The sequence below is a fragment of the Myotis lucifugus genome, unplaced genomic scaffold, assembly GCF_000147115.1.
Source record: "Myotis lucifugus unplaced genomic scaffold, Myoluc2.0 scaffold_76, whole genome shotgun sequence".
NCBI classification, from domain to species: Eukaryota; Metazoa; Chordata; class Mammalia; order Chiroptera; family Vespertilionidae; genus Myotis; species Myotis lucifugus.
The window spans coordinates 348,381-363,233 of NW_005871124.1; the positions used below are offsets into that span (position 1 = coordinate 348,381).

Consider the following 14,853-nt stretch of genomic DNA (forward strand, 5'->3'; position numbering starts at 1 on the left):
CTGGCCCAGTCAGTCATTCAGATGGACAGTCGGTCACTTTAGCCATATATATATTATATATATATATATATATATATATATATATATATATATATATATATATAATTATTCTCCACCTTGTTTTAAAGCAGTGACCTCAATATAGATTAAATACTCCTTTTAGGATAGCTACGTCAGCAAAGCACAAGTGTGTATCTATATAACGATTTCTGAGACTGTGAAAGCAAGTCAAACTAGTTGTGTCCCAAAGGCAGCCTGTGCTCTCTTCTCTTCTCCCCAGAGCTCCTTTGGGACACCCCTACCACTTGGGAGGTAAAATCTACATCCCAGTAATGAGGAGCCCTGCTGTTATGCCTGGTGGTGAGGGAAAAGGAAAAAAGATAGTCATAATCCCAAACCCCTACAGCTCTTTGTTTTTAATTTACATGTAAAATTTTAGATTTCTAAAGCTATTCATCCCTGTCTTCCATAGATTAAGGATACCTTCCTGAGGACTTACATGGATGCCATGCAGAATTACAATGGCAATGATGAGAGGAGCCAGGCAGTGGACCATGTGCAGCGCAGCGTAAGTTCCAGGGAAGGAGTTGGGGTTGGGAACTGCCTGTGAGGTGTGGCCTTAGACTTGTGTGCTGCTGCTGATTCCTGTTCTCAAACTTTTGATCCCATTCCATTTCCAAAGGTTAGGGTATTTGTCCAGGGTCCAGTTATCCAGGTAATTTCTGTCAAGAAGCATCACTGGCTCTGTTTGTTTTTTATAAGTAAGGATTGTGAGGATTCCAAGGAAAGTAAGTTTGACCTTAAAATCTGAAGCCTTGGAAAGGAGGTAGGCAGTGAGTATATGACAGCCTTTCTTAGAGTTGGCTCCCAAAGGTTGGCATTCTGGAAGTGGTGTCTTTAGTCTGGGTGAAGAACTCCAGTAACCTACCTTCACAGGCTTTTGCAGCATACTGGGTGGGGATAGAGAGTGGACCAAGAAGAAACTGAGGGTCTGTCAGGTATATGAATGGCCCAGACAGCCTGGTGCTTTACAAAGGATATGAGGAAAATAGAAGTTTCCTGCCTACAGGCGCTCAGGAGGGCGGGTGCTGGTGCTGAAGTTTTGGTATTAGGATGCTTTTTATGTGCTTCAGAAGCATTTCAATTTTGGGGGGTAATTTATTTGATAAAATTTCAAACTTATCCAAAAAAAAATTTGTAAGAGTAGTACAAAGAACTATACACCTTTTACCCAGATTCACTAATTAATTATATTTTACCCCATTGGCTTTAATATTCTCTGTTAGCAGTTGGCATATCTTTTTTGTGAAGGGTCAACTAGTAACTATTTGAGGCTTTGAGGGCCATGCAGTCTCTGTCACAAGTACTCTGCCTCTGTAGCACCCGTAAACAAAGAGGCCTGGCTGTGTTCCAATAAAACTTGATTTATGAAACTAGGCAGCTGGTGGGCTATAGTTTAGCAGCACCAACTCTCTTTCTACCTCTATGTGCATCCCCCCCCCAAAAAAAAACACAAAACAACACACACACACACCCATTTATTTACTTCTTAGTATAGATCCTTTGAAGAGCTTTTTAAGATCATTTTTGCCTTGGCTTCCCCATCAGCAGTACTGATTGAGTTGATCTATACACCTTTCACAGCACCCAGCTGACATAGGTGATGTTGATGCATAGCCAGGCCACTGCTTTGATTTAAGGTCAGAAGAAAGCCAACACGACCATCATTTAGAACTTTCTTCTTTGAGTTCAAATGGGCTTCCCAGTGAGAACAATTGTTAGCGGAGCTTCAGCTCATCTGTACTCACCAAAGCTATGCCTGTTGACTCAGAGGCTTGGCCCATGTTTCTCTTTTAAAAGTTACAGGGCGGTGAGTGAGGCGATCACACAGTCTTTGATCTGCCACACTTTGATTCTTTCTCTTTCCCTGTTAACAGCTGAGCTGCTGTGGTGTGCAGAACTATACCAACTGGAGCACCAGCCCCTACTTCACAGAGCATGGCATCCCCCCAAGTTGCTGCATGAATGACACCGATTGTAATCCCCAGGATCTGCACAATCTGACTGTGGCCTCCACCAAAGTTTACCAGAAGGTACTTGCTTCCTTTCAGTCCTGATGGGATCAGTGGTGAATGTTTGGGGAGGTCATTTTTGTTTTTGTGAGATTATGACAAGTAGGTAAGAAATGGTAGTCTAGGAAGGAGTCAAGAATCTGCCTTTGTGGTCCTTTATTGCCGAGAAGAGGTACTTGAGGCTGCCCACTTCTAAGGAGAAAGTTGTGACTTAGTTCAGCTCCAAATTCCTCTCCCAGCAAGAATCTACCAGGCATGGTTAGGAAGGTTTAGCAAGTGGTTTCTGTTAAACCTGATGCTGATGTCAGACAGGGAATGCTGGCTTTCTTCTTTCTGGGTGTCTTTTTTCTGCTTAATATATCTACTAAACATGAAATCATTTACAGCTGGGTGTCAGTCCTTAGCAGGAAGGGGGGAGTAGAGTTGACAGACAGCATCTGTTTCTGCTAGGAGGGTGGCCTTTATTTTAGGGAGGTCGCTGTCATAGGAAAAGAAATAAACAACTCCAATCCAACTCACTGTCAACATCCTGACTCCAAAAGAAATTAGAGAGGAAAAAACTGGCTAAAAGATATTTGAAAGTTAGTATGTAGTGGAGTTGAGGAATATGAAATTTCAGTAGTCAGAAAAGGAATATCAATTCTTTATTCTGTTTACATAGAATATGTTAAAGACATGATACAAATGCATGTGAAGACCCTCTATATTCTTAAATGTTTAGAGAAGTGCCAGATAGAAAATATAGTTTGGTAAACAAGAGGGAGAATAAAACCCTACTATTGAGTTTACTTGTGGTTATATGGCCATCAGGTAAATTTTCTTATCTTAGGTAAAATTCTATTCTTTAAGGTCTTCAAAATTCTATGTGATCCGGGCCAACTACTGAATAATTCATAGGAGATAGCATTTTCTCAGGATCAGAATGTTAAGATATTGGTTTCTGTATTTTACCCATTTAATGTTGGTATTTGTTGCATAAATACTGCAAGGCATTGTTGCCATTCTAGAAGCTCGGTTTGTCATGCTGGACTTATGACTTTGCTATTGGATTGGGGAGGTAAGATGTTCAGTACTGACATCTGTTCCTACTGAAATTTTCTTATGAACCTAAAGTTTGAAGCCCATTTGCCTCTCATCAGCAAGGTAACTTCTGCTTTTTTTCATGGACATCCCCATTAAGCACTCATACATGTCAGTATGATGCCATTTTATGAAATGTCACCTTACTTAGCACATGGTGGCTACTCTGATGTATAAAAGGCAAGATGAGCTTTGTGGCAGGGAGATATTTGTGTACCAGAGCCTCAGGAGGTCATTTGTAGAAGCAGCAACCTCAACCTTTGATAAAAGTATTTTTTATACCCAAACTTCCTCTTCTTTTGTGCAAGTTGAGGGTCTAGAAGTCCAGATCACAGGGTCTGGAGTCAGACTCCAGGTTAATCAAGTTACTTAACGTTTCTCAGTCTTGTTTCTCATCTGTAAAATGGGGATAATAATAGTTCCTGCCCCTTAGGATTGATAGGAAGATTGAAGAAGATAAAGTATCTAAAGTATGGGGCCTGGCACAGAGTAAGGCCACAGTAAATGTTAACTATAATATTAACTATTACCTGTAATATAAATGTCATGACAATGATGGTGAAGTTTTTCTTCCATTAAAAATGCTGAAGCCAGTCCTCATAGGAAGGATCACATAAAGATGACTCTGGCTCTTATCTGACAGCCTGAGAAACCTACCTTGTACAAATAACTGAGAGAGCAGGAAGGAGCTGAGAACAGTTAAGCAGGATATTTATTGTTTTGTTTGGGAAACAGATTTTATTTTGGTTCTGTTAGCAGGATCATGGCATGTCTGCAGGTTCAGTTGGCCAAAAGTATTGGCTGAGTTCCTCCTCCATAGGAATTCCTTTATATATATTTTTTAAAATATGTTTTTATTGATTTTAGAGAGAGAGAAAGGGAGAAGGAGAGAGAGAGAGAAACATTGATAAGCTGCCTCCTGCACACACCCTGCTGGGGGTAAAGCCTGCAACCTAGGCATGTGCCCTGACCAGGAATCAAACTATTGACCCCTCTATGTATGGGACAGTGTTCAATCAACTGAGCCACATCAGCCAGAAAAATCTTTGCCAAATTATTTTTCAGAGTAAAATAATAACCCACCTCACTTCTCTCTAGTTTTTTATTTATTTATTGGGTTTGTGTTTCCATATTTTGAGCCGACCTAGTACCAGTGCTGATGTGAATTTCATTCCTCTACTGGACCATCGACAATCACTATGGGGAGAAGACACAATAATAATGGCCAGCATAGCAAAACACTGTCTTAACTACTATCATTTGGGAAATGGTTAGAATATTCACCACCCTTCTCATTTTGAATTCTTCCTAACCAAAACTGCTCTCCCTTCCAGTGTCTTTTGAAAAATAGTGTGATATATAGTTTCACTAGTAAAAATGAAATTAGCAAGCAAGCCTCTACTATAAAGAGATAATCAAATTTCAAAACTCCCCATGGCAATAATGTATTTCCTTTCCCACCCCTGCCCTGGCCTTCAAATTTATGTCAGGTAACTAAGGAATATAGTTTGTCCATTGCATTAAAAACATGTGTCAAAGCACTGCTGCTAAGTTAATGCATCGTTTTCTCTGCAAACAGACTGTGAATACATAAAATATCACTTATTAGAAGACACAGCCTTGGCAGAATTTTTACAGGCTATGAAAAATGTTAAATGGTTAAATTTTGAATTAAAAAATGGGAGACAGTGTTCTTTGTTTTTTTTTTACATGTTATGACAATTTAGTGTGCCTTTCCTGATAAACAAGAGTCCCTTTTACTCTGTTTTGAAATTAATATCTTGATTTTTACAGATTTTATACATTTCAATTGAAGCTCTTTTACAGAAAACAAGAAAACGACCATGTCTTCCAAAAAGCTGAATATGTCAGAAGTCTACGTTGATTTGGCTCAGTTTCAAATGAATATACCTATAAATTCATTCTTGTTTTTCATTCTCTCTTCCTCTCTCTCCCTCCTTTCTCACTCCCTCCCTCTAACTTCCTCCTTCTCTCCCTCCCTGCTGTTTAACCTGTGAGGCTTTTAACAGGAAGAGTGAGTTTTTGCCTCTGCATTATGGGTGATATACACTTGGTGTCTCCTATCTGTATTAGATTGATAAAATGTAATCCAGTATGTTCAAGGAAATTTCCCTTCATTTTATGGGTAAAGATGTTGACATCAGAAAGGAAAAGTGACTTGTTCAAGGGCATAGAGTAAATCTGTGGGAAAGACTCTAGAACATAGGTTTTCCCCATTTTTTAAAAAACAAACATAATAGTCTCTTTTGGAAGAATCGTAAAATGCCATAAAGTAGGCAGGCATTCAAACACCTCTCTCTGACCAGATGATTTCACTTTATCCAAAATTTTTCCATTTGTTGTTAAAATGCTTTTAATATGATTATGATTCTTCCTGTTCAAGGATGTGAAATGCCTTTTCATCTGTTCAAGTTTACTTCTTTGTCTATAGTGTTTGCTTCATAGGTCTTACAGATTCATTGCTAAATTTAATTCTACTACTGAAATATTTGCCAATGAATATATAGTTAACCCTTGAACAACAGGGGTTTAACTAATTGCACGGGTCTATATATACACTGATTCCCCCCCCCCCCCAATAAACAGCTGTACTATTTTCAACCATGGTTGGGAGTCCGTGGATACAGAGGACCAATTGTATGCATTGATCTAAGCCATTTTATATAGGGGACTTGAGCACCCTGGGATTGTGGTATCTGCAGGGATTCCTGGAACCAAAACCCCTGAGAATACTGAGGATCAATTTAAGTTTTGGGGGAGTCAAAGTTATATATGGATTTTTATGCAGGAGTTGGCACCCCAAGCACTGTGTTGTTCAAGGGTCAACACTATATATATATTGGATTTACTTTAAAATAACTCAGCCAAGGGATGAGAGATTTAAATGAAACAAGATTAGTCATATGTTAATTGTGATGTTAGAGAAAGGTTCACTTGGGGGCTCATTGTACTACTCTGTATATTTTTTTGTATGTTTGAAGTTTTTCATTAGTTTTTTTTAAGTGTAAAAAGAATGCTGGTAAGTTCCGAGGGTGAATTACAAACTTTAACACAGTCCACTCTGGCCTGGGTAAAACATGCCTCTGAGACTGTCTCTGTTTCCAGGGTTGTTATGATCTGGTGACCAGTTTCATGGAGACTAACATGGGAATCATTGCTGGAGTGGCTTTTGGAATTGCATTCTCCCAGGTAGCCTACATAATTGTGTGATCCCATCAAGCCTTTCCCCTGTCTCCTGCTCGCCTTTCCCTCCCTGGTCTCCATACTCTGCCTGCCTCACTGTGTCTTGGGAAAGGCTGATAGATGGGGTCAGAGCTCCATGCTCATTAGTCCTTAGGTCATCTGTTTATTGATTTTCCTTTTTCAACCTAAATGAAGTTTTGCCATCAAGGGAATATTGGTTACAGTTCAATTAATGACTAGCTCCAGAAAAACAACTTGCTTCTTCTGTAGGTCAAATGGAGGTTAACTGAACAAAATGCTGGCTTAATTGGAGCATAAACAACTCCAAACATCAAATGGCTTATCTGGATTGGGGAGAAGCCTTTTTTCCTGCTTGAGCTATCACTTTTCTGTTCTTAATTCCTATAGATTATGCATGAGGTCTCTCCCTTTAAAGAAAATCTAAATTTAGCCAACTTCATTTTGTGATCATTATTTTAATCTCTAGGTTTGACTATTATTTCTAAAGAGGAAACCAAATTTCTGTATATTACATTTTATATTCCTTTATCTCTACCCAGCCTCTAAAAAACAGTACGAGAGGTAATTATGCAAACTAAGGATGGAACAAGATTAAGCTAACCAGGCAGTATACTGTCCCACAAGCTTCTGATCTCCTGGCTGAATAATATACTGTTGCTATAATATTACTATGGGTAGAAGGATTGGCATATATACTTAAATAAAACCTTTATGTTTTCCTTAGAATTTTTTTAGACCAATAGATCGTTTTTCCAACAAAGTCTAATTATTGTTATCTCAGTAATGTGTCCACAGCTCTAATTTCACCTGCCTGAATTCTATATTGGCTCTCTCAGACTGTAATTACTTTTTCCCCACCCCTCTGTACTTTCCTTCCTGCTAAGGAGAACAGATGCACTTTGATCTTATTCAAGTCTAAAACTTTTTATTACAATATGACACATGCAGAAAAGTGCATAACCTAAAAGTATACAGTTTAATAAATTATCACAAGATGAACATATTCGTGTGACTGTCAGATCCAGGAATTGAACATTAGCCTGATAGTTTTTGAAAATAGAGGGCTTTGCTTTAGATAAGTTAAAAAGTTTTGTTTCAAGCAGGTTCAAAAAACCTGCGTGACGTTTCATTTCACAAGAACATGTGGACTCAGCCAATAGGAGTGTGTCATTCTTGTGACAGTCCCAAAATTCATTAACCATTGGTTTGCTTTTTGAAACCCATGAAGTAAATTAAATCTCAGTACACCCACACAGAGACAAACCAAAGTGGTGTCACAAACAGGGCCAATTAACTCAGTCTCCAGAGACATTTCAGAGGAAGTTGTTGCCCTGAACTTTATTCTGGTTGCTATCATATTTCAGTAATAACATCTCAGTAACATATCTGTAATGGCCAAAGGGGCATTTTAGAGGATCCCAGACCACATGTTTGATGCAGATGTACGGGATTCACTTGACAGCTTGCACATAATTTACTTTCCACATGTATATGCAGCGTCAGGTTCATACCCACCTATAGGACAGACTTATTCTGGGCATTTGAGGAGAACTGTCCCTTTGGAGGTAGGAATATGCTGAAGTCCCCACTAATGGCTATCCTAGAACCATTAAGGGACATGATGCCTGTAGTCTGCATGGGGAGAAGAGAGCCTCAAAGAGCCTGGAATCTCATGTATGAAACATCATCCAAGAATATACGCATGTGGCCATGAGGGAGTGAAGTGGCAATCCTATTTTCATTAGCGAGGTGACTCAAGTCATAAAGAATCTGATTTGTACCTAGACAAGTGGTTACCTGGCCTGCTGAGCATTAATCTCTCTGTACTACCTTGAAGAAATCACTTATGTGGAATTGGTGAGTTTTCTCTGTGGCCCATGAGGCAGTAAGAGAGGGGATTTGGCTCCAAGGAACCCCAAAACAGAAACTCTCTGTAGAGAGTTTAGGTCTCATGAGGTATCACATAGTTGTTGGGATGAAAGAACAAAAAACACAAAGCCCAGTGACTTTGCAAAGTCAGTACCAATCACTCGCATGGCCAGGCAGACGCAGTGGGGAAGAGACCTGAGTCTTGTTATGCTCAGCTTGCACCGGGGAGAGGAATAGCCATGGCTGTCTTTTATTAGCCAGATGTGCTAGAAACTGCAGCTTTTAATGGTGCTAGCAGCCTCAAGGTTCCTGTAAGCTGAAGTGGAATTCCAGATGCCAGTAGATCTAGGCCCTCTCTGGGACAATGGTGGCCACTTACCAGCTGTACTGATTCTGGTCAATGACCTAGAACCAAACCTTTAGCCACATATGTTCAAAAATTGTAGGACACATGTCACAGTGAAATTTAGCAAATATTAGCCTATCTCTTACTAGTAGCTTTAGTATAATAAAGTGAGCTCTGCTGAGTAGAGGCTGCAGACAGACCAAAGTATATAGGAAAGAACAGAGCTCTCTTTCTCTTTTCACCTTTCCTCACCTACCCTCCTCCTCCTCCTTGTCCTTTTCCTCACCTGCTCTTGTGACCTCCATGCTATCTGTTGGAACAAACTGGATTTGTACATCTGTTGTCTCAGAAATTAAAGATGGTATAAAGTAAAAAGAAAACTAAGCTGAGTCTAGCCTTTTAATAGAATGTTCAAGAACTCTGGCCCTGTTAGTTAATTTAAAGCAGGCCGTTTATACTTCTCTCCACAAATTCCTACTGCCTTTGCCCTCTCAAGGAAAAGCCCATTTGCCTGGAATTAATATGCAGGTCCTGCTGCCCTATAGATTTATAGCAGGAGGCTGAGTGTGTTTTGATAGGGTTTGAATGGCTTGCTTGAGATTGGGCATCTACTGTAGACCCAGTTTTACAGTTCTGACCTCCGCACCTGGTCTGCTCTATTAAGCATTTAGGCCAAATTTCACCCTTGTTCTTGCCTCAGGTAGCACCTAAAGGGAACTTATTCTGTGCTTTTATAATGAAAGGGTTTGAATCTGTGGAATTGGAAGGAAAAAGGTACTCATCAAAAAAATAGATCCTCCTCCTACCCATCCATCCCCTGACCTTCACCACTGTAGAGCCTCCCCCAGAGCTCACAGGCTTCTGAGATGATTCATTATTGGCCGGGAATTTTTTTTCCTGGGACTTGTTTACCTTTTCTATGTAGAGGGCAGGACAAAGCTGTTGATAGCCTTGATAAGACATGGCCCAAAAAAGGCTAACAGAACTATTTACTCATTCCCTTAGTATTTTCAGGGCCTCAGATGGTCCCTAATAACATTTATACTATTTTATTTCTAGCCAGATTCCTTGGCACTTTCCTAAAGTCATGAAAGTTTTACTTAGTTTCCCAGTTAAATCATTAAAATAAAATCTCCACAGGCATTATAAGGATCTAAAATTTTCATCTATTGCTTGTCACTTTCTTGTTAAGAAAGTTGCCTTTATAGCTCTGTGATGGCAGAGGAAGACACCCTTGCCCTGTTGACTTTGACATCTCTTGTCTTTGCTGACAGGCCCTACAACTCTCTTAGCCTCTCTTCCTCTTCTCTGGTTTCTCAGTTGTTGAAGCAGTAGAACCACCCTAAGGTTTTAACAACTCAAAAGAAAATAGAATACATACTGACAAGGCAGATAGTAGTAAAATTGTTACTTCAAAAAATTAGATGGGTACTAAGTACAAAGTCTTAGTCAATCAAATATAAGCTGATCTATAACTGCCTAAACTATATAGGATTAGGCATTTCACCAGGTCTTGAGGAGTTTTCAGCATAACAGTGGTTCTCAACCTTCTGGCCCTTTAAATACAGTTCCTCATGTTGTAACCCAACCATAAAATTATTTTCGTTGCTACTTCATAACTGTAATTTTGCTACTGTTATGAATCGTAATGTAAATATCTGATATGCTATATGTGTTTTCTGATGGTCACAACCCACAGGTTGAGAACCACTGGCTTAAGGAGAAGGGACTCAATTTGGCTAAGAGAAGCTGCAGGCCTCTAAATCCAAGTGTACATTTGGGCTACTGTATAAAGCATGCTAATCCTCCAGAGACAAGAAAGAGATTTTGGTTTCCAGTGAGCTGAACAGATGTGCTTAAGGATGTCTTCATAGTGTCACAACAGCTTTTATCAGATCCATCTATGCTACAGTTTAAGACAAGGCACAAACACAGGTAGATGATTGAGGTCTTCTGAGGAGGTAGAGATACAGATATTGGTTATTCAGGTGGCCCTTGGATGTAGATGGACTTATTTATGCCTAAGATATCTACATGGTTGAGAGACAAAGAGAAATTAAAGCCCTCCTTTCCTCTTTCTCCTTCACCCCCATCCTCCAGCCTCTAACAAGCCATGACTTTATTACTTCTTCATTGGCAAACTCATCTGGTCACGAATAGCATCTCATTGTCTCGAGGAAAGAATTATTATGGCTGGGGTATCAGCTAACTATGTTGAAATATCTTCCAATGCATGTGCTTATGGTTTTGAATTTAATTTGGGCATTAAAAGATATCTCTCACTAATTCTGTGGTACTTAATTTTTTCATTACTCTTATAACATATGAACACATTTTAATACTACTTATATGTCAGAGGTTGTTTTTATTTATTTTAAATTATTTTTATTGATTTTAGAGAGAAAGGGAGAGGGAGAGAGAGATAGAAACATCAATGATGAGAGAGAATCATTGATCAGCTGCCTCCTGCATGCCCCCTATTGGGGATTGAGCCTACAACCCAGGCATGTGCCCTTGACCTGAATCGAATCTGGGACCCTTCAGTCTGCAGACCTACACTCTATCCACTGAGCCAAACCGGCTGGGACTCAAAAGTTGCTTTTAAATGGCCAGAGTGAACTAGAACCTGTGGCCAGTTCAAGAACCTCTAGTTATCCTCTATCAGCAATTAGACACTCTAAGTCTTAGATCCCACAGATGAAATCAGGTTTGATCATTTTCTCTAGTGCCCTTTCCCCATTCATGTACAAAAGCACTCAGTTGTCTAAAATATATTTGGGGGGGATGTCAAAGCATGGTGTAGTTCAGTGGCTTAAGATTCCTGTTCTCATTTTTCCTTCTGGCAATAGCTGATTGGCATGCTGCTGGCCTGCTGTCTGTCCCGGTTCATCACGGCCAACCAATATGAGATGGTATAAGGAGAAGGTGAGTGGCAGTGGGGAGTGTTTAATTTCGGGTTTCTCCCTTTGGGGCACATACTACCTTTCAAAACACAAGGGTACTATCCAGCCACTTAAATACTTGATCTTGGTGGCACTGGTCCATCTGACAAAACCTCATTTCTGTGGTGCTAGGAAGGAGATGTGATCACCACTATTGTGGAAAATGTATCAATACTCTTTTCAGATTGTTACCTTATTTTAAGTCCTTATTAATGATGAGTCACTCACATGTTTTAATCTCTCTCTTAGTCTTTCAAGAACGACGGAATAAGAGACCTGATTTAATAAAGGAACTGCAGCAACCCTTGAAAGACTTCTAAAAGAATGTTAGAGCACAGTACATATTACACTTGCCCTATTCCCCCTAACCCCATACCCTGTGTGCAACTGATACTCCCACACAGTCTCTACCCTGCCTTTCAACCTAAACCTAGTGTTCCATTTTGTGAAGCCCCTTTGTGCCAGAGTATAGCCAGATTCCCTGCATCTAGTCCTAGTGGAGCCCACCCAAGGCTCCTTCATCTGTACTTGGTCCAACTGCAACTCATCATAGGTGACTGGTTATCACACCATCACTGGCCGCCTGGGCCCTGCATGTTTTTAGGAGGCTCCTGTTAACTCTTCATTAAGATTGATACATGTCACACCCCTTGATATAGATAAACAGCTACCTGTTCTTTTGGCTTAATTTCCTATAACTTGGTTATCCCTTTACTAAGGCTCTTTCCTACTTTCTCCAGGCTGCCTAGAACATGTAAAGAGATACATCAGTAATTGTTTATGGAGGAAAAAGCATGAAGGAAATTGTTGAGCTTTAGGTGGTCTCCTTTGCTCATTATTATTACATGCGTGGGTATGTATAGACAGTTTAGTGCACCTATACCTGTCACTTGAAACCTGTATTACAAAGTTGAATTGTTACTTCACATGAAGGAAATAATACTACTTCTGCTTTTCTCCAATTAATTGCTATTGTGTTATTTTACTTCTTTCTGCATTGATATTACAGACATTGAGGACATCATCAAATCAATTGAAAAATGAGTGTGAAGGGGGAACAAATGTCAAAATATTTTTAAAAGATCTTTAAAAATAATGCCTCTAGCATGCCAACAAGAATGCATTGATATTGTGAACATTTGTGATACATGTATTAATAAATAGAGTCACTACAAATTACTGTGTTCTGGTTTTGTTCTTTGGTTATTACAGAAATTTTAAACACATATTTCTATTCCATCTTGTTACACACTGACACACCCCTCTATAAATGCTCCCATCAATCTCACCACACCAAAATAGCATCAGGCAGTGTAAAAGTTGAAGAATTAGATTTTTTAAAAATGGGAATTTTAGAAATTTATATCACTTATCATGAACAGGATAAATTGTTGACTACAAAAATAGAACTTTCAGCAGAGGTTTTAAAAGTCTGAATGTCTTTGTTTAAGAAAAGGAAATGAGCATTTATTCTTTCTTTCATCATTTCTAATGAGCATGTATTCTTTCTTTCATCTCTGGATTGAATGCACTTAATCTAGAGAAGAGATGACATCACACAACACCATTTAGTGGTCCCAATACCCGGTTTGTATTGAAGTATGAAATTCTTACACTTGATTGAAAGTGCATTTTAACAATAGGTACAATATATATTATCTATGATCTATTTTTCCTTCTTAATGAATCATTCTTTTAAAAAGCTAGTAAAGCATATGTTGATCTGTTTTCCAAATAAGTGGATCTAAAAAGTCCGCCCCCTCGCCCTGCAGAACAACCTGTAATTAGTATGGAGATTCCAGTATAGTTATATACATTTATTAGCCTCAACTTTGCATGGGGTAAACCAGTGGTTCTCAACCTTCTGGCCCTTTAAATACAGTTCCTCATGTTGTGATCCAACCATAAAATTATTTTCATTGCTACTTCATAACTGTAACGTTGCTACTGTTATGAATCGTAACGTAAATATCTGATATGCAGGATGGTCTTAGGCGACCCCTGTGAAAGGGTCGTTTGATCGCCAAAGGGGTCGCGACCCACAGGTTGAGAAGCGCTGGTAAACCCTAAAAGGCTTACAAAGGGCACTGTCCCACACTTTCAGATATTCCCTCTTCAAAATGTCAATGTTTTTCATGAATTAAGGAGATCTCTTCTAATGAAACATGTTGTTCAAAAATTTTTAAAGTCCATTTTTTAATTTCTACTTTATTATATACTAGAGGCCTGGTGTACAAAATTTGTGCATGGGGAGGGGGGTGTCCCTCAGCCCAGCCTGCACCCTCTCCAATCTGGGACCCCTTGAGGGATGTCCAATTGCCCGGTGGGATCGGGCCTAAACGGGCAGTTGGACATCCCTCTCACAATCCAGGACTGCTGGCTCCCAACCACTTGCCTGCCTGACTGTCTGATTGCCCCTAACTGCTCCTGCCTGCCAGCCTGATCGCTCCCTAACCACTCCCCTGCCAGCCTGATTGATGCCTAACTGCTCCCCTGCCGGCCCAATTACCTCTAACTGCCCTCCCCTACAGGCCTGGTCACCCCTAACTGCCCTCCCCTGCAGGCCTGGTTGCCCCCAACTGCCCTCCCCTGCAGGCCTGGTTGCCCCCAACTGTCCTCCTCTGCAGGCCTGGTCTCTCCCAACTGCCCTCCCCTGCAGGCCTGTTGCCCCTAACTGCCCTCCCCTGCCAGCCATCTTGTGGTGGCCATCTTGTGTGTTGGAGTATGGTCAATTTGCATATTACTCTTTATTAGATAGGATTGAAATGAGGCTTTTCTGTAAAATCCTAAATAGCCCCACTCATGTGGTTCACCCTTTTGCAAACTATGCATTCATCAGTATACTATTTTATTTTTATTGTTTATAGTTCTTTATTCTTACTGTTTATGCTATTTTATTTTTATTATTTGGACACATTTAATTGTTAGTGTTAAAAGCTTCTGGACAGCCCTGGCTGGTTTGGCTTAGTGTATAGAGCATCAAGCTGTGGACTCAAGGGTCCCGGGTTCGATTCCAGTCAAGGGCACATGCCCGGGTTGCGGGCTCGGTCCCCAGTAGGGGGCGTGCAGTAGGCAGCCGATCAATGATTCTCTTTCATCATTGATCTTTCTATCTCTCTCTTCCTCTACCTTCCTCTCTGAAATCAATAAAAATATATTTTTTTAAAAAAAAGCTTCTGGAAAAAACTTAAGTTGAAAGATATTTGAAGTTATAATCATAGACTACCCCAGAGATTGATATCTTGGGGTTTGGCCTGGCCATTGAGATTTTTTTTAAAAGCTTCCCAGGTGATTCTAATATACAGACAGGGTAAGGTGC

General features: G+C 39.9%; 1 protein-coding gene across 1 annotated transcript in view; it reads left to right on the forward strand.

Annotated features, from left to right (window-relative positions):
- Positions 1–12,710, forward strand: part of TSPAN7 (tetraspanin 7) — a 79,301-nt gene extending 66,591 nt beyond the window's left edge. Inside the window, exons 4-8 of the mRNA XM_006090556.3 lie at positions 473–568; positions 1,938–2,093; positions 6,279–6,362; positions 11,442–11,517; positions 11,784–12,710. Of these exons, the coding sequence (XP_006090618.1) occupies positions 473–568; positions 1,938–2,093; positions 6,279–6,362; positions 11,442–11,510 (405 nt within the window). The 3' untranslated portion in view covers positions 11,511–11,517; positions 11,784–12,710. The remainder of the gene's footprint in view (positions 1–472; positions 569–1,937; positions 2,094–6,278; positions 6,363–11,441; positions 11,518–11,783) is intronic.
- Positions 12,711–14,853: the final 2,143 nt, after the last annotated feature.